Source organism: Oryza sativa, chromosome 7 (assembly GCF_034140825.1).
Source record: "Oryza sativa Japonica Group chromosome 7, ASM3414082v1".
NCBI classification, from domain to species: Eukaryota; Viridiplantae; Streptophyta; class Magnoliopsida; order Poales; family Poaceae; genus Oryza; species Oryza sativa.
Genome location: NC_089041.1, coordinates 18,608,601 through 18,630,211, shown reverse-complemented (window position 1 = coordinate 18,630,211; position 21,611 = coordinate 18,608,601). Strand labels below are relative to the sequence as shown.

General features: G+C 51.4%; 2 protein-coding genes across 2 annotated transcripts in view; both read right to left on the bottom strand.

The window, feature by feature from the left end:
• Positions 1-21,611, bottom strand: part of LOC107277317 (ubiquitin-ribosomal protein eL40 fusion protein) — a 55,905-nt gene that overhangs the window by 6,009 nt on the left and 28,285 nt on the right. The gene's annotated exons all lie outside the window — the stretch shown is intronic.
• LOC112939655 (protein ACCELERATED CELL DEATH 6) lies at positions 5,712-11,388 on the bottom strand. Its single transcript, XM_026027047.2, has 3 exons — positions 10,304-11,388; positions 7,352-8,001; positions 5,712-6,549 (listed from the first exon to the last, which is right to left on the bottom strand). The coding sequence occupies exons 1-3, from the start codon at positions 10,653-10,655 to the stop codon at positions 5,830-5,832; spliced, it is 1,722 nt and encodes a 573-aa protein (XP_025882832.2). The 5' UTR covers positions 10,656-11,388; the 3' UTR covers positions 5,712-5,829.

Genomic DNA, 21,611 nt, shown 5'->3' with positions numbered 1-21,611 from the left:
CATCCGAGCTCCGTTTAAGCCCATTCAAGTCTCAGTAAATCAAGAAAAATGTGTAGAATCCATTAAAAATGGTTTTGTTCCCTGTTTCAGTAGTCTTATAGCCTGTTTGCAATGTTTGCCTTGTATGTCGCTAGATTCCGGTTCCTCCGACGCTCCGGTGTACTTCGAAATAGTCGCCGAGGTTCCTCCAGCAGCAGAGCAAGGCAAGTCATGCTTGTCACTTGAACATGTTGATCCTATATTGCAAATGCTCTATTGTTTCCTTTCAAATATTGCATTGTTTTATAATGTTACTATGGGATGTTTACCTATTGTCTTAGCCATGTTATTGTTGTACCTTGTCCCTTTGTCAGCTTGGGGTTATAACATGACTAGAGATTGGACCAGGGATTGCTTAGCCATGCTTAGTTCAACTAGTGCACAATGGGGAAAATCCTATTAATGTTTAGACTGTTGGTTCTAATGGTTTTGTTGGATTAGTGACACCGCTTTGGTGTTGGTTAATTAAAATAAATCACATGGTGGGTTGTGGGTGCATGGTTTTGCTGGTCGCACCCATGGCAATTAAGGACCTGTTCGCGGGATGCCCTGGAAGAACTTATCGTACTTACCACAAGCCAGCGTGGGCAACGGCTGGGCTTGTAGTGTAGCTCTCCTCTAGTCAACGCATCCAGGCAAGGGTGGGCGTGATGGAGCGGGGCGGGCCCTGCGACGGCCTCTGTCGCTTCCGGATTCACCTAGGCACGAGAGGGGACTGCCCGTTGCCCGCTGGGGACGGGGGTGAAACCTGAGGTGTGGTGTGCTTGGCTAGAGGGGGTTATGCGAAGGGTCCTGTCACGGCCTCTTTCCGATATGTCGTGGTGGCATGTCGGCGCATGGAAACGTGTTGTGGGGCTGTGTCTTGTGGGTACAGTTGTACACCTCTGATCAGAGTAAAACTATTCGAATAGCCGTGCCCGCGGTTATGGGCGGTCAACCAGATTCACCGTGATTAGTATCACCCTAGTGTAATCTTTAGAATTTGGATAGTTTAGGTGGATGGTTGGGCCTGTTGCAACGTGGGATAGCGTTGGACAGTGGATAGTTAATACTAATTAATTATTACAACTGTTTAATCTTTCAACTTCTGTTTATAAATGCTCGCTTTATGCAAATGATCCACTTTAGCTCTTCTTTGATGATTCCCTGCATCATGCCTCTATTCCGGTATGACTTGCTGAGTACAGTGGGTAGTACTCAGTCTTGCTCTACTTTTCCCAACCCCAGAGTACGAGTATGTGTCAGATGAAGGTTTCTCCGAGGAATAGGCTTTGCCCGTGCCGTCGAGGATGCCTGTGGAGTGGTGTTCCCGCTGCAGTTCTAGTCAAGGCTTAGCTCCTGTTGTCTTTCTTTCTTTCCGCTGCATTTATGTAAGACTTTTATGATATTTGTAAGACGTGGATCTGAATGTCAACATTGTCGTTTGTGTACCCCGGCCGGTCCTGGACGGGGATTTTAATGCACATTCTGCTTGGAATTCTATTCGGGAATTTCTGGGCGTGACATTCATCAACCTTCCTTGCCACCTCCTCTTGCATGCTGAGCTCGTAGCTCGATACCCTGAACTCAAAATCTGCAATCTTCGCCTCGGTATCTCTCTTGCTCCTCATCCAACTCCTATACGTGTGGATGTCCTCCTTGAACCCAATCTTCCAAGGAATCACTCCTTTCCCTCGTGTTCGTCCTGGATGCTCTGGAGTCTGCAGGGCGAGTAACAGCTCGTCCTTCTCTCTGTCCGGTCGGAACGTGCCCTGAGAAGAGGCTTCCACTACGTCTGTTAGTCAACGCGCAGCCTCGCGTATCTGATCGCCGAAGATCAGGGAGCCATCAGCTGGGTTGAGCGTTCCACCGTGAGCATAGTACCAGAACTTCGATCATTCCGGCCAATTAGCGGTGGCCGGTTCGATACCCCTCTCAAGCAAGCTAGCCTCTATCTCCTCCCACTTCGGCATCGTGACGCTATAGCCGCCTGACCCCAAGTGGTGATGGTACTTCTTCTTGGTAGCATTTTCTTTGTTTCTTTCCATCATCGCCTGCCCTTGTTCACCTGTCTTATATGCAACGAACTCGTCCCAGTGATCCCTTAGCTTTGGGAATGTGTCGAAGTTCGGTGTCTGCCCCTTCAGGATATATTTCTGGTACAGATCTCCCTTGAAGCTCTGAAACTGTTCTGCCATTTTCTTCAGAGTCCACCTTTTCACTTTGTCAAGAGACGGGCGGGGCGTGGACACATTGCGCGAGGAGGGAGGAGCATTGGCCCGGGGCCACGACGTAGGAGGGATACCGCGATTCTGCCATCAGCCACAGCTACACATACTCCATCGCTTTCATCCCCATCCCCCAGTGGCTGCACATCCATGTAGAAGTGGGCAGGGAAGTAGGACATATGTCGTGGTTTGGGGGCAGATCCGCTAAAAAGTGGATATCCGCGCGCCCTTCCCCTGCGTGGATAGACGCGTGGCACGCGGCGCGCGCCCCTCCCCCTGCGTGGATGGACGCGTGGCACGCGGAGAGGGGGGGCAGTCGCTCGCGCGTGGGAAGCCCACGTGGGTGGGTTTTTTTGGTTGGTTTTCTTTTTAAAAAAAATAGTTTTCTCTGGTTTTCTTTTTCTTTTTTTTTGGTTTTTTGGTTTTTTATACGTGTGGATACAAACTTTATATACATACATGTATATAAACTTTATATGCTCATATACAAACTTTATATGCGTGTGTATAAAGTTTGTATATGTATATACAAAGTTTGTATACATGATATATTTTTTAGTATTTTAAATTTTTTAATACGTAGTATATAAACTTTGCGCGCGCGCATATATATATATATATATATATATATATATATATATATATATATATATATATATATATATATATATATATATATATATATATATATATATATATATATATATATATATATATATATATATATATATATATATAATTATAGTAGTAGTACTAGTATTAATAGAACTACTATTACTACTATTACTGGTAGTGGTAATGTGGTAGTATTAGTAGTAGTTGTAGTATTTGTAGCAGCAGTAGTTATACTAATGGACTAAGGCGGGCAAAACTGACCGTGCGGGTGCAGCCCCGCGCGGCTGGTCACCGACCAATCACACCCGGGGGAGGGGGGTCTGGTCCGGCACCACGCGGTGGAGAGAATGGAGTGGGGTTCGGCAGGCGGCCGTTCTCTCCCTCAAATTTTTATTTTATTTTTTGAACTTTTTAAATTTTTAATTTTAAAACAAACTCTTTCAAAACTTATTTTCAAGATATGAACCTTTTGGCTACACCAGTTAGATTGGCGTGGTAAAATAATACTATCACATTGGTCTGGCTAGTATGGCAGCGTTATTTGGTCACGTCGGTCTGGCTGGCGTGGCAACGTTATTTGGTCACACTATTCTCGCTAGTGTAGTAGGACAAAATTATTATGCTCGCTATGTGTGGGGTGTCAGTATTGTTTTGCCACGCCAGACTAGTTGATATGGCCAAAGGTTTAGATTCTGTAATAAGTTTTAGAATGGTCTGTTTTTATAATTTAAAAATAAAAAAGTTCAAAAAAAAATCCTCCCCCTGTAAGGTGATGCCATCATTTGAGTGGATGGCCAGCGCCTTTGCCGTGGCCAGTCAAAATGGGTCGGCTGTGGTGGTGGCGCCGATGCTGCCGGAGCTAGCAAGGCCGGTGCCGTCGGGGTTGCCAACGAAGATGCAAGCATGGGCGGCACCAAATTTCTCCGTGCAATATCGGACCAAAGACCCACTACTACGACTGGCCCATAGGTACCAGTTTATTTAAAACCGATACCTATACCCCTTTTCTCACCTCTGCCACAATGAAAAAAATATAGAACCGGCACCTTTAAACACATAGGTGTCAGTTTTAGGGAAAAAACTGGTACCAATACTACATGTGTCGGTTTTTTAGAAGAATCGACACCTACACTTACATTACAGGTATCAATTTTAGAGAAAAACAGGTACCAATACTACAGGTGTTGGACTTTTAAAAAAACCAACACCTATAATATAACTATAGGTACCGGCACCTATTAAAAAAAATAGGCCATCATCCTTCCTCTCCGTCCTTATATTTTCGAGACTGCCTCCTCTCCATCTCTCTCACACTGGTCTCCTCCTCTCCACCGTCCTCTCCATCCGCCACCCCTCCTCCCCCCTTCTCCTCCGCGTGCCGGCGGCGGTGGCCCCTCCTCCCCTGGCACCCGCCTACTTCACGTCGCACGCGTGTGGTGGTGAAGGTGGCGGCAACGGTGGTATAGGTGCCGGTTCCAAATCTGGCACCTATAAGACCTTTGGAGCCAGCACCAATGAGTATTTTTTTTAGCAGTGACCATGGCATGGCAACACCATTGCGGCATCTTGCGAAAGGTTTTGGGGAAGAGCCACTCGATGCCGATGGCAAAGGTAGAAGAATGAAATTGATTCATGTTCTTACCTTGGAAGAAATCGACCAATCTCCTGTTGACGAAGAACGTATTCTTGGCCTTCTATCGTTAAGTGGAACAACTAACGTGCGTGATAACATGTTAGAAGTAAAGAACTCTAGAGATGAATGATTCTTGTATTTACTTTTCACTTGTACATGGCATTACTGGGGAAGGGCTCTTTAGTCTCGGTTTATAACCCCTTTTAGTCCCAGGTTGTAAACCGGGACGACCAATCCGGGACTAAAGATACTCAATGGATTTTTAGTCCCATTTTAGTCCGGTTGGTTAGGCTTTTTTCTTTCCTTTATTTTTTTTTGCTTCTTGCATTTATTGTCACCCTCATCCCCACAAATCATCCCCAAACCACACAAATCATCACCAAATCATGCACAACAAATCATCCACAGTTCTTAGCCCATCCACAAAATCATCCACATCCACGAGTCATTCACAAAATCATCCCAAAATCTAAAATAATCTACAACAAAAATTACAAATCATTCCAAAAATAAAATTTTCACAAAACACGCCGTCCGGCCGTGTGCCGCCTCTCGGCCTCCGCCGCCCGGCCGTCTCCGCCAGGCCGCCTTCGCCCGTCCGCCGCCACCCGGCCTCCCCTCCCACCGGATCTGGCGGAGGGTAGGCCGTCGGCCGTGTGCTGCTGCCGCTTTGGCGACCCGACCTCTGCCGCCCGCCTACCGCATCGTGCGCCGCCGGGCCGCCACCCGCTGTCGCCGTCGTCATCGTCAGAGGAGGGAGGGGAGAGGGGAGGAGAGGGGAAGGGGGAGGAGAGGGGGAGGGGGAGGAGGTGGAGGAGATCGAGAAAATGAGAGGGGAGGAGGAGAAGAGGAGGGGATAAGGACGAGGCAGCGCGCGTGGCTCGGTGCAAGGATTTTCGCAACTTTTTTTAACTTTAGACCCGGTTGGTATAAACAATCGGGACTAAAGATGGACACCAACCGGGACTAAAAATAACAGGGCTCTGATATGTTTTTGAACTAGGAGTAAAAGTAATATTTAGTTCCGGTTGGTGTTACTAACCTGGAGTAATGATCAAAAAATACCTGTGTGTTTTCAAACCGGGACTAAAGATATTTTTAATCCTGGTTTTTACTCAAACCAGGACTAATGTGATTTTTGAGTGAACCAACAAAGATAATTTTTTCAGTAGTGTGGGATGATTACATACATATATATAGCCCATGAAGGGGCATGAATCTTGTACATGGGATGATTACATACATGTATATAGCCCATGCGTCCCTTGCTAATTGATCACATGGAGATTTAGTTTTAACCGAATGCTAACGAAGGAAATGGAAAGGTAGCGAAAACTACTCCCTTGCATGAACCTTCCGAATTACTGCTGGGAGGCCAAAGATTATAATGAAGGACCAGAAGTTCAAAAACAAATTAACAAAGACGTTATAGAACGTGAGTCCTAAAGTCCATGCTACATGCATTCGAGTTCCCAATCTAGCACGGGCCATGTCTGCGACACGAAGGATCTGCCAGGCTTCCGAATTCCCGTAGAGCGAAGACACAAAGATAATCACACAGACCGCAGTCGCGATCGTGTGAGCAACTGGAGCCAGCACCAGGTATAGCCCCAACGCGAAGGCGACCACAAAGCTTCTTCCCGAACTCCGCAGCAAGAGGGCAGAAATTTCGAAGTACCTGCAGCGTATAGAGATGTCCATTGCAGGGACCCCAGCGAAGATCAGGCTGAAGGTCGCCATACACGAGCAAATGAATGCCAGCGTGTCAGATAAAATGAAGGCGTCAAAGGCATAGCTCCCAGCAAGCAGTGGTGTGCCTGCCGCGTTATCCGACCCGGTTTGGTAACCTCCGGGCAACGTGAATGCTGACGCGAATGTCACGGTCGCGACAAGTACGGACACAATGCCCAGCATTTGCGATGCATTTGTTAGATGCGCCGAGACCTTGCCGTTGTCTATCTTTGGGATGTGTTTTTGGGATAAGAGGTCCGGTCGACTTGCACCGCATGGAGCTCCCACAAATTGCAATGATAATTGTATGAGACCCCTTGGATTCTGCGAGAATGAACAGTTAATATACTAGTATCATTTAAGCAATGATCTTGTATAAAAATATTACTCCCTCCATTCAAAAGTCTAAAATCTATTTCACCTTTTGGTTTTTCCAAAAGTTTAAACCGTATTTGTAATCTCTATATACTAAATTAAATGGAATTGCTAAATATTTGTTGACAGATTTTTTATGGCTAAATCTTTCACTTTCTAAACCGTTGAATGTGTCCTAGATTCATGCTATAACAGTTTAATACGCATCAAGATATGTGCTTTTAGGAAGAAAAACAAAACCATATTTAGGGGTCGATCTTTGACCTCATGGGATGAAGGCGTGACTGCCCCATTGGGCTACTATATTTTTATGATCTAGCTTGAACTTATATCTTACTTATACTATAATTACACGTGAGTTACATGCAAGTTACATATGTAATTATAGTACAAATATAGTGTAATTATAAAAATTACATATGTAATTATAGTATAAATATAGTGTAATTATGAAAATTACATTGTAATTATGTTACAGTTACATTTGATAGATTTTTAGGCTAATTTTCAGTTGAATGTTGTATAGATAGTCCCTAAATTAAATTGTTGACCAGAATCCGAGAAACCATCTTATTACTTATTTGTTTGTGTATAATTTAATGGTTTTGTTACGTAGTGGATGAGTTAATTACTCTTTAGTTTTGATGGTAAAATGAAATAGGTATTAAACTTTTGGATGGAGGGATAACTTATAAAGTTTGGGTGGAGGGAACTGCCTCTTGAAATAAGAACAATAGCACTAGTAACTTACCGAATCATAATAAAACGATGAAGGGACTGTAATCCATGAAAGATCAAGAGGCGTCAACTCATACTTGTTCGGTATGTTCAGATGTACATGCGGATTCCGAGTTAGGCAGTTAAAAACCGGCAGATTCCCTAGATGGACAGCTCGGTGTAGGGCGGTGTCCCCATTGTTATCCTGCATGTTCAGAACGGACGAAAATTCTTTTGGCATTCGGCGGCAGACATATTCAACTACTCTGTATCCCTCCGCCTCAACCGCGGAATGGAGGAACGTCCTCCCTTTGGCATCTCGCAAAGTGGCGCAGTCCGGGCATTTCTGCAGCATGGTCCTGACTACGTCGAGGCTGTCAGCCAAGGCAGCCACATGTATGGGGTATAATCCTTCAGCGTCCGGTTGATACGCTGCACATGTGTTGGCTTCTAGCAGCAGCGCGACTGCTGATTTCGGCCGCGGCCAAACATCTGGGAACCATTTAGAAAGAATGCCCACGTATGGCCACCCTTCCAGCGATGCAGCCAGGTGAAGAGGCGTGCTCCCCGTCTGATGGTCCCTTTGCTGCGCCAGATGCGATACAAGAGGCACCCTGATAGCACGGTCGCCTTGTTGCACGTCCACCGTCACGTCCTTCAGCCACTCCAAAAGCACAGGCAGCGCTGCATGCATGTATTATGTATATATGCAGTTGCAGTTTGTATTTAATTAATTGTGATAATCTCGATCACTCTTAATTAGCCCGCAAAATAAGATGCATGCATCCAGCAAAAATTCGCCTCCTACCTTACCACCCGAAAAGTGAAAAGTGTGCAGGATTGAGATGGAAAGCAATTGACGGTAAGGGTATATATAGGGTTCCAACACCTCTAACGGGTCAGTGTTTGAGCCCATCAGAGATGAGTTAAACTCACCTTTGACAGGTTAGAACACAAGGTTTACACTTTTGATTCCGGCAGAAATTTTGGTGATTTCGGTAGGACCAAAATTTCGGGATTTTTTTGCACTTTTTTGACCGAAATTTTAACTGAATTTAAATAAACTTTGACCAACTTCAACCGAAATTGCAATCATTGGCTAAAATAGTGAGACCCATCACATGTATATGGTTACTTGTGTTGGGCTGAAATTTATACCGATAAAGGGCCAGAATTTGCACCCGGCAAAGGTAGACCTCAGTCAGGTGTAAATTTTGGCCCATCACAGGTAACCAAATAAATATGACAGGCCTCGGCCGATGGCCTCACCTATTATGGCCTTATTAATCCATTAAAGATGAGGCCATCCGTGACAAGTACTTTTGACCCATCACATGTGAGCCGATCTAGCGTAGTGTTAGGCTGTGTTTAGATCAGGGGTGAAAAATTTTAACGTGTCACATCAAATATATGGACACATATTTGAAGTATTAAACATAGACTATAACAAAACAAATTACAGATTTCGCATATAAACTGCGAGATGAATTTATTAAGCCTAATTAATCTGTCATTAGCAAATGTTTACTGTAGCACCACATTGTCGAATCATGGAGCAATCTATTATATTATTAAAGGAATAGAAAAAGGAGCCTCCACGTTCGCTCTCATAGCCTATAAATTCTCAAATTAATCGGAGAAAAAGAAAAGGTAGAGTCCATATAGAAATACAATTTAGAAATAGCTGAAATTCGGAATTAAAAAATAAGGAATATTAGAAGAGGATACTAGAGTCCATATAGAAATACAATTAGGAAATAGTTGAAATTCGGAATTAAAAAATAAGGAATATTAGAAGAGGAGACTAGAGTCCAATAGAAATACAATTAGGAAATAACTGAAATTCGGAATTAAAAATAAGGAATATTAGAAGTAGAGTATAGAGTCCATATAAAAAAGCAGAGTCCATATAGAAATACAATTTTGAAATAGCTGAAATTCAGAATTAAAAAATAAGAAATATTAGAAGAGGAGTCTAGAGTCCATATAGAAATACAATTTAGAAATAGTTGAAATTCGGAATTAAAAAATAAGGAATATTAGAAGAGGAGACTAGAGTCCATATAGAAATACAATTAGAAAATACCTGAAATTTGGAATTAAAAATAAAAAATATTAGAATTAGAGTATATAGTTCATATAGAAATACAATTAGGAAGTAATAGAAATTCGGAATTAAAAATAAGGAAAATTAGAAGTAGAGTATAGAGTCCATATAGAAATACAATTAAGAAAAAAAATAGAAATTAAGAATTAAAAAATAAGGAATATTAGAAGTAGAGTATAGAGTCTATATAGAAATTTAAAACTAGGTAAAATTTAGAAGAAACATAATAAAATGAAAAGTAGTGTTTAGCCGTATAAAAATACAATTAACAAATAACTAAAATTCGAAATTAAGAAAAACATAGGAAGAAGAGTTTAAAGTCAATATAGGAATACAATTTAGAAGTAAATAAAATTTGAAATTAAAAATTAAAGAATATTGAAAGATGAGTTTAGAGTCCACATAGAAATACAATTAGAAATAATAAAAATTCAGAATTAAAAAATATATTAAAAGACAAGTCTAGAGTCCATATAGAAATATATATAATTTACAAATAACTAAAATTTGATATTAAAAATAATTAATAACTAATACGTATATAAAATATAATATGAATATTATACATTAGTAGTTTCGTAAAGTTATTGTAAAATTTAAAATTATATTGTCATTATAATATATTTTAATAATATAATAAAAAAATATATATGCTATTATATGAGAGAAAATATAATGATGTTAGCCGCGCAATCTGCGCGGGCCATCATGCTAGTTAGGCTTAAAAGATTTGTCTCGCAATTTATACGCAATATGCATAATTAGTTATTTTTTTCGTTTATATTTAATACTCTATACATGCGTCCAAACATTCGAAGTGGCAGGGTGAAAAATTTTGCCAGAAGATTTATACAGGCCCTTAGTATCATTTTCACGTACCTTGACCACGAGAAATAGCCGCATGCAACACGTTTTGTCCGTCGAGTCCAGAGTAGGACAACTGGCCATTAGTTTTGTCCAACAGATGGCGTGCGATATCCAGTTTACCCAGTGAAAATGCCAGGTAGAAGGGGGAAGCGCCACCCTCCCCCTCCTGTGGAACGGTGGCCAGCATCGGATCCACCAGCAGCAGCTCGTCTATGCAGGCCGTGCAGGCAGCGCGGACCGCCTGGTGCAGCGCGGTCTCCCCGCACTGGTTCCGCATCCTGAGGAACTCCTCCACACCTGGCCCGTCTCCCGCGGGCGCGGCCACCACCTCAGCCGTCTTGAGAGCGACGAGGCAGGCGACCATGCGGGCACCCCCAGCGCGGGCGGCGCAGTGCAGGGGCGTGTCGCCCTTGTGGTTGCGCGCGGCGAGGAGGGCGCCGTTGCTGCTGCCGTGTTAGTAGATCGTGTTGGCGCAGGCGACGAACCGGTCGCCGTCGCCGCCGCCGCTGCGGGTGGCGACCACATGGAGTAGGGAGTCACCCTCGTTGCTGGTCACCCCATGATCATCAAGTTGTTGGAGCTGATGATGCGACGACCCCGAGGCCGAGGAGGAGGAGGGAGCAGCAGGCACAGGGTCGACGTCCACGATGACTACCTCGTCGTCGTCGTCGTCGTCGTCGTCGTCTGGCCTAAGAAGTTCCTTAAGCCCGTTGATGTCACCGCGGCGAGCAGCCATGAACAGCTTCGGATCAAGCAGTGTGCCCACCGGCCGTGCATATGCTGCTGCGGTACTTATGGAAGCAACAGCTGGTGCTTGGGTAGCTTCGTCGGCGGTTTCTACGACGCCGGCCATCGATCGATCACTAGCTATGGCTTATTGTTAGTACGGTTGATCAGTGATGCCTGGAATTCTCAGTAAGTCGGTAAATACATAGTCCCTCGTCGATCGATCGACGCGCTTAAATCACTGGTTCTTTTTTACTTCGTATTTTCTGGCCGGGACGGCGAAAGTGACGCCATCAGAATTTTTATTACGGAATTGCTGGTTCATTTTTATTACTACTGTGAAAGTGAGGCCTTTCCACGAGCAGCGCCTATTTCCACGAGCAGAATTTCCGGGTGCTTACGAGGAGACGCCTTTTCTATTAAAAACACGTACTGAAATATTCTTTTTTTGATGGGACACCTTACTGAAATAATTGGAATGGGACATTAGTGCAATTGTGCTTAACCTGGCCCTCTGCCTTGTATACCAACGACAGCGACTGAGCATATCTTATCCAGTAGGGCTGAGTATTTACTGCTCCATCCGTCCTAAAGAAATTTTTGTTGAATGAAATATACTCTGCCCGTTCTAAAATATAAGCATTTTTAATATAGTATTAAGCCAAATATTTTTAACTTTGACTATTAATTAGAAAAAAGCTTAATCATGTAAAATTAAAGTTACTAAATTTATCATTAAACAAATCTCTACTATTATAAAATTGAAGATGTTTTTGCCGGTACATTCGTACGTCATTCGTGTATGAGTCGGTTTTTAACTTCGTTCACTTTTGGAAATACATTTACATATTTGAGTTAGTTTTTAAGTTCGGTCGCTTTTGGAAACACAGAAGGAGTCATGTAAGAAGTCTTTTTTTAAAAAAAAACTTGCATGCTAACTTGACATGATCGGACTCCTAATTACAGCTTAATTATGACTTTCTAAAAAATATATATATCCAAGCAAATTCACACAGTGAATTTCACCTTAATTAAACTGTATAACTGACGGAGCGTGGGGCTCCTCACCGGGAGACCGCGCAGGCCCCCCTTTGCCGGTTCGGCCGGGGGCCCTGGGTGAGATTCTAAGCTCTCGGTATGTAGAAGGTTCGCGAGAATGGAAACACACAAGACACGGGCGATGTATACAGGTTCGGGCCGCTGAGAAGCGTAATACCCTACTCCTGTGTTTTGGTGGATCTATGTATGAAGAAGCTACAAAAGAGCTGGAGAACCAGAGAGCTCTTACTCTCTCCCTCTCTGATCGTTCTGGACCCCCCCCCCAAAAAAATCAATCCCCCTTCTAAGTGGGCAAGGTCCTCCTTTTATACCTCAAGGGGATACCACATGCACCATCTCTCTCTTTTTTGTGGGGACTTATCCTATCTTTTCATAAACAGACGGAGACTTGTATGGTTGCCGTCCGAATGACCTTCTGATGGGACGGCCCATACCTACCTCCACTTCCGCCGGAAGCAGGCGCGACGTGGGAACATGGCTGTCTGCTGACGACATGACCAGTGTCAGACCGGTCACAAATCGGTCATTCTTGTCCACCACGCGTCAGTTTATCAATCTGCATGTTCGCCCCTCTTCATACAATGTCTTGCTTGTAATGGTTAGGATGAAGCCTGGTATATATCTGACCGGGACCAACGTGCCATCTCCAGGAGCTAACACGCCGGCTCCGGCTAGGGACGAGTGCTTGGAGGCTCTCATCCTGACGGGATGGGGCGAGGCGTGCGTCAGACCGCCTGTCGCCACCTAACCCACGATCTGATCGGTCTGTGACTGGTCACAGACCGGATAAACGAGTGCGCTGCACTGCGTTACATGCGGCGTGACGCGCTCGTCCAAACCGCAATAAATATGGTTAGGTGAGCCCCGCTATGCTCACCTACCCCATATACGCGGCGCAAAACCCACAAGTGGTCGGGGCGCCTCGGCCCTCGGGGCCGAGACGGGAGCGGTCCGACCTCTCGGGGAGACAAAGAGAAGGGCGGCCGTATCACCCTCGGGCCCGACCCCCCCCCCCCCCCCGAGGGGGTTAGGCCACGTGGGTGATCATGTCTGCCTCAAGTCTCTAAGTCATGATACTCCCGGTCCCATGTCACCGACAGTAGCCCCCGGCGTTATGCCAGGGCGATCGCCCTCCTCGAGGGAAGCGGTCGGGCGTGACGCCACTTCCTAAGGCCTGGTGACAGGTGGGGCCGGTCTAAAAATCGGGACAAGCCGGTTCGTTTTTCCTGGAGATATGGTGATGGCGCTTCGGTCGGCGAGCGTAATTAATGCGCGCACGAGATGTTCCATCTCGACTGCCACAGCCGCTTATCCACCTCATGCACCGCAAACGGGCGAATAGGATTAGTGGAAGCGTGGGCGCGAGAAACGAGGGGGCAAGATAGTGGGCGCGAGAAACGAGGAGCCGGGCACAGCGTTGGCAAGGGTATAAAGTCGCCGAGGAAGAGATTTGCTTCCTTCCTCTCGCCATTATTCCCCTTGTCTTCGCCGCTTGCGCCCTAACTCCTTGTTTCTTGTGCCCTACCTTCGCCACACGCGCTCGCTCTCAAACATCTCTTCTTCCGGCATCATGGCACGGGGCTCCGCTCCGCTTGACGGTAGCGTGCTGCCGCCTTCCCGCATCGTGAGCGAGAGACAGGCCGGGCTGCCGCGCCGCTTCATGCCGGAATCTGCCACCGGCCGGGAGATAGTCTCGCTGGGCGAGGGATGCCCAGCGCCACGCTACCCGGGGCGGTCCGTCTTCTTCCTCCCTTTTGCAATGGCAGGGCTGGTTCCGCCATTTTCTTCTTTCTTCATGGATGTTCTGGAGTTTTACGATCTCCAGATGGCGCACCTCACCCCCAACGCGGTAATGACATTGGCCATCTTCACGCACCTGTGCGAGATGTTCATCGGGGTGCGCCCATCCCTTCGGCTGTTCCGGTGGTTCTTCACCGTACAGCCGGTGTCGCCGCCGTCGGTGGTTGGTGGTTGCTACTTCCAGCCGCGGGGGCCGGTGCTGAACCGCTACATTCCCTGCGTCCTCCGCAAGAAGTGGGATGACTGGAAGAGCGACTGGTTCTACACCCCCCTCGCCGACAAAGCGCGCCTCCGACTTCCGAGCCAGCCTCCAGCGCAGGCCTCCAGCTGGCGGGCGCCGGTAGATCTGGGAGATGGCTATGACGCCGTTCTCGACCGCTTGGCGGGCCTGCGATCCCAGGGGCTCACAGGGGCCATGGTGTACGGCGACTACCTTCGTCGCCGGATTGCGCCGCTCCAGCAGCGCGCCCGGGGCGCCTGGGAGTACACCGGGTCCGAAGACTACATGAGGACCCACCAGGGGGTCAAATGGGACTGGGCTCCTGAGGACTTCAAGATAGTGGTCCAACGGGTGCTGAATCTCAGCTCCGTGGAGGCATCCCTCATTCCTCAAGGAGTCCTCCCCCTCTGCAGCGATCCAGACCGCGCCTCCATCCTGACCATCATGCAGGCGGTCGGGGCGTCGGAGGAGCGGGCTCCTCGAGGCCACGATGGCGCGGGCGGGAGCCGCAGGGGGGAACAATCTACCCCGGGAGGGGGTCGTGCTTCTGGGCCCCGCGACGGGGGCCTGGGGAGCGGCCGCCCTGCCGATGCCCGGGGGAAGAGGAAGCAGGAAGGAACCCCTCCCCCATCTCCTCGCCGAGGGGGCGGGGCGGCGCGTGCCAGCAGCAGGCGCCCGGAGGGGGCCACGCCGACGTCGCAGCCCGAGGGGGAGCGGAAGAAGAAACGGCTCCGCAAGATGGGGGGGACAGAACCATCCCGGGGAAACCTTATTTCCCCTCCAAGGTGGTCGTTTAACCGACCCCCTCGCAGGTTCGTCCCACGCCCATCGTGGCCGTATTCATTCCCTCAACGCGAGTTTTCACTCATCCATCTTGTTTGTCTTCTGGTCTTTCTTCTGTTTCAGCGAGATCCCGTCGCGTCCCTCCCGCCATTCCAAGTCCGGCCAGTCTGAGGCCGAGGACCCGGCGACCACAAAGGCCCGGAGGCGGGAATCTGACCGGCGAGAAGCCGCGGATCGCCTTCGGGAAGCCGAGGAGGCCGCTCGGGAGGCCGCCCGGGCTCGCCAGACCGAGGAAGCCGCTCGGGAGGAGGCCGGACTCCGCCAGGCCGAGGCGACGACATCCTCCGAGGCGACCCGTGAAACTGACCGGCAAGAGGCCGCAGATCGCCTTCGAGAAGCCGAGGAAGCTGCCCAGGTGGCCGTCCGAGCTCGCCAAGCTGAAGAAGCCGCTCGGGAGGAGGCCAGACTTCGCCAGGCCGAGGCGACGACGACTTCCGAGGCAACTCACGACGAGGCCGCGGGCGCATCGCTTGGGCCCACTCCCTCGTGCGACGCTCAGGACAAACCAGGTCCGGGGGACATCCCCGAGTCCGGCACGTCCATCGGCGGGCCAAGCCGCGCGGCATCCTCTTCGAGGCGGCTCTTCCCCACGCCTTCCGTTGCTCCACTGAGCGCAGAACCCCTTCTGCAGGCCTTGGCCGTCGCAAACACCACGGTGTTGGACGGGTTAAGTGCCCAGGTGGAGGCCCTGCAAGCAGAGCGGGCGGAGCTCGACGCCGCATGGGCGCGTGTCGAAGAGGGGCGACGCTCGGTGGAGGCCATGGTGGAGGTGGGCCGCAAGGCACACCGCCGGCACGTCTCAGAGCTCGAAACCCGTCGGAAGGTGCTGGGGGAGATCGCCAAGGAGGTGGAGGAGGAGCGGGGGGCTGCCCTCATCGCCACCACCGTGATGAACGAGGCGCAGGACACCCTCCGCCTTCAATACGGGAGCTGGGAGGCGGAGCTAGGGAAGAAGCTCGACGCCGCCCGGGGGGTCCTTGACGCTGCCGCTGCCCGAGAACGGCGGGCAGCGGAGACCGAGGTGGCATCCCGGCGGCGCGAAGAAGCCCTTGAGGCCCGTGCCATGGCGCTGGAAGAGCGTGCCTGCGCCGTGGAGAGGGACCTGGCGGATCGCGAGGCCGCCGTTGCCATCCGGGAGGCAACGCTGACTGCGCACGAGGCCGCCTGCGCCGAAGAGGAGTCCGCGCTCCGCCTCCGCGAGGACGCGCTCACCGAGCGGGAGCGAGCTCTCGAGGAGGCCGAGGCCGCGGCGCAACGGCTGGCGGACAGCCTGTCCCTCCGCGAGGCAGCGCGGGAGGAGCAGGCGCGCCATAATCTGGAAGGTGCCCGCGCCGAGAGGGCCGCGCTGAACCAGCGGGCCGCTGAGCTCGAGGCGCGGGAGAAGGAGTTGGACGCGAGGGCGCGCAGCAGCGGGGCGGCCGCGGGCGAAAGCGACTTAACCGCCCGCCTCGCAGCTGCCGAACACACCATCGCCGATCTGCAGGGCGCGCTAGACTCGTCCGCCGGGGAGGTCGAGGCCCTCCGCTTGGCAGGCGAGGTAGGGCCCGGCATGCTTCGGGACGCCGTCTCCCGTCTAGACCGCGCCGGCCGGCAAGCGGGCCTCTGGGGCGGGCGGACTGCGAAGTACGCCGCCAACCAGGGGGGCCTCACCCAGCGCCTCTCGAAGATAGCCGGGACTCTCCAACGGCTCCCCGAGGAGCTCGAGAGGACGATTAAGTCATCCTCGAGGGACCTCGCCCGAGGAGCGGTGGAGCTCGTACTGGCGAGTTACCAAGCCAGGGATCCCGACTTCTCCCCATGGACGGCGCTGGACGAGTTCCCTCCCGGGACCGAGGACGGCGCGCGCGCGCAGGTCCGGGACGCCGCCGACCATATCGTCCACAGCTTCGAGGGTTCGGCCCCTCGGCTCGCGTTCGCCCTCAACTCCGACGAGGAGGACGATGACGGCGGAGTGGGCGACAGTGGCGACGAGGCTGGCGACCCGAGTGCATCGGAGTGAGCCCCCAGGCCCCCGCCAATCTTTAAATAGTTTCTTCTTTTCTTCTTCCGAGGCCTTCGGGCCCCCTTCTTGTATAGACTAATTTAATCTGCAATCAAATAAAGAGGAAATTTTTTGTGTCAATTCTATTTGTTGTGTGTATGAGACGAGGATGTCTGTGCCGCGGTCCTTTTGTGTCTTGGCTTTGAACAAGGGCTCGTGCCCAGGTCCTAGTCCTCAAATGGCTCGGGTCGGGGCTAGTGCCTGGGGAGATCCACATGTCGAGACTGGCCAGGCCGGGAGCGTGGTGACCGAGGGTTATGGGTGACCCGATTGTGGGTTTTTGCCGATTCCCCCCCGGAGTTCACTACGCCCCGGGGCACGGCTCGGTTCTGGGCCCCGTTTGGCGATTTTAGCCGACCCGAGCCCCCGAGGGCAGGATTGAACACGAGTGACCTATTTCAAGTCAAGATCCTTCAAAAGGAAACAACAGCACAGATACAGCCTTTAGGAAATCGAAAATGCTTTTATTGAAATACAGATATAAGAGAAATAAGAATATGCATATGTGGTAGCCCCCGGCCAACCCTGCACGCCCGAGGGGGGTGCGGGGTTGGCCCGAGCCCGAAACCTGACACCCGATCCCCCTTTAGGGGTAGAAGCGACGAAGGTGTTCGATGTTCCACGGGTTAGGCAGCTCTGTGCCGTCGCCCGTGGCCAGCCGAACGGAGCCCGGCCGGGGGACGCCGATCACTCGATACGGACCCTCCCACATTGGTGAGAGCTTGCTCAATCCAGCACGCGTTTGGACGCGGCGTAGGACGAGGTCGTCGACGCAGAGTGATCGGGCCCGGACGTGGCGCTGATGGTAGCGCCGCAGGCTCTGCTGGTAGCGCGCGGCTCGGAGGGCCGCGCGCCGCCTTCACTCTTCCAAGTAGTCGAGGTCATCTCTGCGAAGCTGATCTTGATCAGCCTCGCAGTACATGGTGGCCCGAGGGGACCTCAGGGTGAGCTCGGATGGGAGAACCGCTTCCGCGCCGTAGACGAGGAAGAAAGGCGTTTCCCCGGTTGCTCGGCTTGGCATGGTTCGGTTCGCCCAGAGCACCGCTGGCAACTCCTCGATCCACGAATCGCCGTGCTTCTTGAGGATGTTGAAGGTCTTGGTTTTAAGGCCTCTGAGGATTTCCGCATTGGCGCGCTCCACTTGGCCGTTGCTTCTGGGGTGGGCAGGTGAGGCGAAGCAGAGCTTGATGCCCATGTCTTCGCAGTAATCGCCGAAAAGTTTACTAGTGAATTGGGTGCCGTTATCCGTAATAATACGGTTAGGCACTCCAAACCGGGCTGTGATGCCCTTAATGAATTTAAGTGCGGAGTGCTTATCGATCTTGACGACCGGATAAGCCTCGGGCCACTTAGTGAACTTGTCGATCGCGACATACAGATACTCAAACCCGCCCGGGGCCCGCCTAAACGGTCCCAGGATATCGAGCCCCTAGACAGCAAATGGCCATGAAAGTGGTATGATCTACAGGGCCTGGGCCGGCTGATGGATTTGCTTGGCGTGGAATTGACACGCTCTGCATTGCCGGACCAGGTCGACCGCATCATTGAGAGCTGTTGGCCAATAGAAACCTTGACGAAAGGCTTTGCCAACCAAGGTGCGCGAGGCGGAGTGGGCTCCGCATTCGCCTTCATGGATATCGGCAAGAAGCTCGACGCCTTGTTCCCGAGGAATGCACTTCAGGAGGATTCCGTTAGCCGCGCGCCGATAGAGGGTCCCTTCTACCAGCACGTAGTGTTTGGAGATGCGCTGGACGCGTTCACTCCCTTCGCAGTCCTCGGGTAGAGTCTTATCTGTGAGGTATGCTTGGATCTCAGCGATCCAAGCAATCAATCTAAGGGAGCTGGGAGCACTCCCCTCGGGTCCCGAGGCCTGGACTCCGACGGGCCTCGGGGGCCTGTCAGGCGCGTCCGTCTCCCCTAAGGGGTCGGGTCGCGCCGACGGCTGGGCAAGCCTTTCTTCAAAGGCGCCAGGTGGGGTCTGGGCTCGCGAGAAAGCGAGCCGTGAGAGTTCGTCAGCAACCGTGTTATCCCGTCTGGGCACGTGCCGAAGCTCTATCCCGTCAAAATGGCGCTCCATACGCCATACTTGGCGCACGTAAGCGTCCATCTGCGGGTCAGAGCACCGGTACTCCTTACAGACATGGTTAACGACCAGCTGGGAGTCGCCTAACACCAGGAGGCGGCGGATCCCCAGTCCAGCTGCCACCCTGAGTCCCGCAAGGAGTCCCTCGTACTCTGCCATATTATTGGTCGCCCAAAAGTCAAGGCGAACCAAATATCTGAGGACGTCTCCGCTCGGCGAGGTCAACGTGACCCCCGCACCGGCGCCCTGAAGAGACAGGGAGCCGTCGAACTGCATCACCCAGTGGGCGGTGTGAGGCAGCTGCGAGGGGCCCGAGCTGGCCTCGTGGACTGAGACGGGCTCGGGAGCTGGGGTCCACTCTGCCACAAAATCGGCGAGGGCCTGGCTCTTGATAGCGTGGCGTGGTTCAAAGTGCAAATCAAACTCAGAAAGTTCGATTGTCCATTTCACCACCCGTCCAGTACCCTCTCGATTATGCAAGATTTGGCCGAGGGGGTAAGACGTAACCACCGTGACCCGATGCGCCTGGAAATAATGGCGCAGTTTCCTCGAAGCCATCAGAATAGCGTAAAGCATCTTCTGGGCCTGAGGGTATCGGGTCTTGGCGTCCCGGAGGGCCTCACTAACAAAGTAGACGGGCCGCTGCACCTTTCGGTGGGGCCGATCCTCTTCGCTAGGGGCCACATCCCTGGGGCGCTCTTTGTCCAAGCGGCCTCGCGGGGTGCACTCGTCTTCTGTGCCGACGACCTCGGGGTCGGAGGACGACAGGGGCAGCCTTCCCACAGTGGCCTCGGGGCCGTCCTGGGGGTCGGGGGCTCCTGGCGTCGTCGGACAAGCGGGCAAAGGGCCAACTCCGGTCGTCAGGGGCCTTAGGCCACCGTTCGGCTCGGGGGCCTCTTCTCCCTGCTCTCTCCCGGGTCGAGTCGGCACAGGGTTAGCCTCGGGGTCAGAGGGCGATAGGTGCGGCCTTCCCGCAGTGGCCCTCGGGCCATCCTGGGGGTCGGGGGCACCTGGCACCGCCTGACAAGCGGGCAGAGGGCCTGCTCCGGTCGTCGGGGGCCTTGGGCCACCGTTCGGCTCGAGGGCCTCTCCTCCCTGCTCTCTCCCGGGCCAAGCCAGCACAGGGTGGGGGTGCGCGGAATGAGGATTGTCCTCATCGCGCTCCACAACCAACGCCGTACTAACCACTTGCGGGGTCGCCGCTAAGTAGAGTAGCAAAGGTTCATTTGGCTCCGGGGCGACCAGAACTGGGGGAGAGCTGAGATACGCCTTCAACTGAGTGAGGGCACGTTCAGCTTCCTCCGTCCAAGTAAACGGCCCGGAGCGTTTGAGAAGCTTAAATAAGGGTAGCGCCTTATCTCCCAGCCTCGATATGAACCGACTTAGGGCGGCCTTGCAACCGGTGACGCATTGCACATCCCTAAGCTTGCTGGGGGGGCGCATCCGCTCTATAGCTCGTATCTTCTCGGGGTTGGCCTCGATGCCTCGGGCAGAGACCAAAAACCCGAGAAGCTTGCCCGCAGGTACACCGAACACGCACTTATCGGGGTTCAGTTTTATGCGGGCGGAGCGGAGACTCTCAAAAGTTTCCGCTAGATCCGAGAGTAAGGTCTCTTGGTTGCGCGTCTTTACAACCAAGTCATCGACATAAGCCTCAACATTACGTCCTATTTGGCTACCCAAAGAAATTCAAGTAGTACGTTGAAAAGTAGGACCTGCATTCTTTAACCCGAAGGGCATTGTCGTATAACAATAAGTTCCTATGGGGGTAATGAACGCAGTTTTTTCCTCATCCTCCCTAGCCATGCAAATCTGATGGTAACCAGAGTATGCATCTAGAAAACACAAAAGGTCGCACCCCGCTGTGGAGTCGACAATCTGATCTATGCGAGGCAGGGGGTAAGGGTCCTTAGGACATGCCTTGTTAAGGTCGGTGTAGTCGATGCACATCCGAAGCTTGCCGTTCGCCTTGGGAACGACCACCGGGTTCGCCAGCCACTCCGGATGGATGACCTCGCGGATGAATCCGGCCTCCAGAAGTCGCGCCACCTCCTCGCGGATGAAGGCTTGACGTTCCGGGGCCTGCCGCCGTACTTTCTGCCGGACCGGCCTTGCGCCCGACCGCACGGCGAGACGGTGCTCAATCACCTCCCTGGGGACCCCGGGCATATCCGCCGGTCTCCATGCGAAGACGTCAGCGTTTGCCCGCAGGAAAGAGACGAGCGCGTCTTTCTATTTGCCATCCAGAAGACCACCGATTCGTGTGGTCTTGGACGGGCCGTCGCCCAGGGCAACTGATGAGGACATCAACACCATCGATACATCCACGTCCCCCATGTACAGCATGATGGTCCTATTACCCGCGCTCGTGCACGTCAACTAAATTATCAGGTGAGTTCTTTCTTGAGTTCATATTCCTCGTCTTTATACCCCGGAGACGCGTGCACTCGTGTTTTACTCAGGAACGATGGAGATGATCCAAAGGGAAGAGGATTCGCGCGGGGTGGATTCGGACTGCAGGGCAGCGCCAACTTCTGACGGCCGCCAC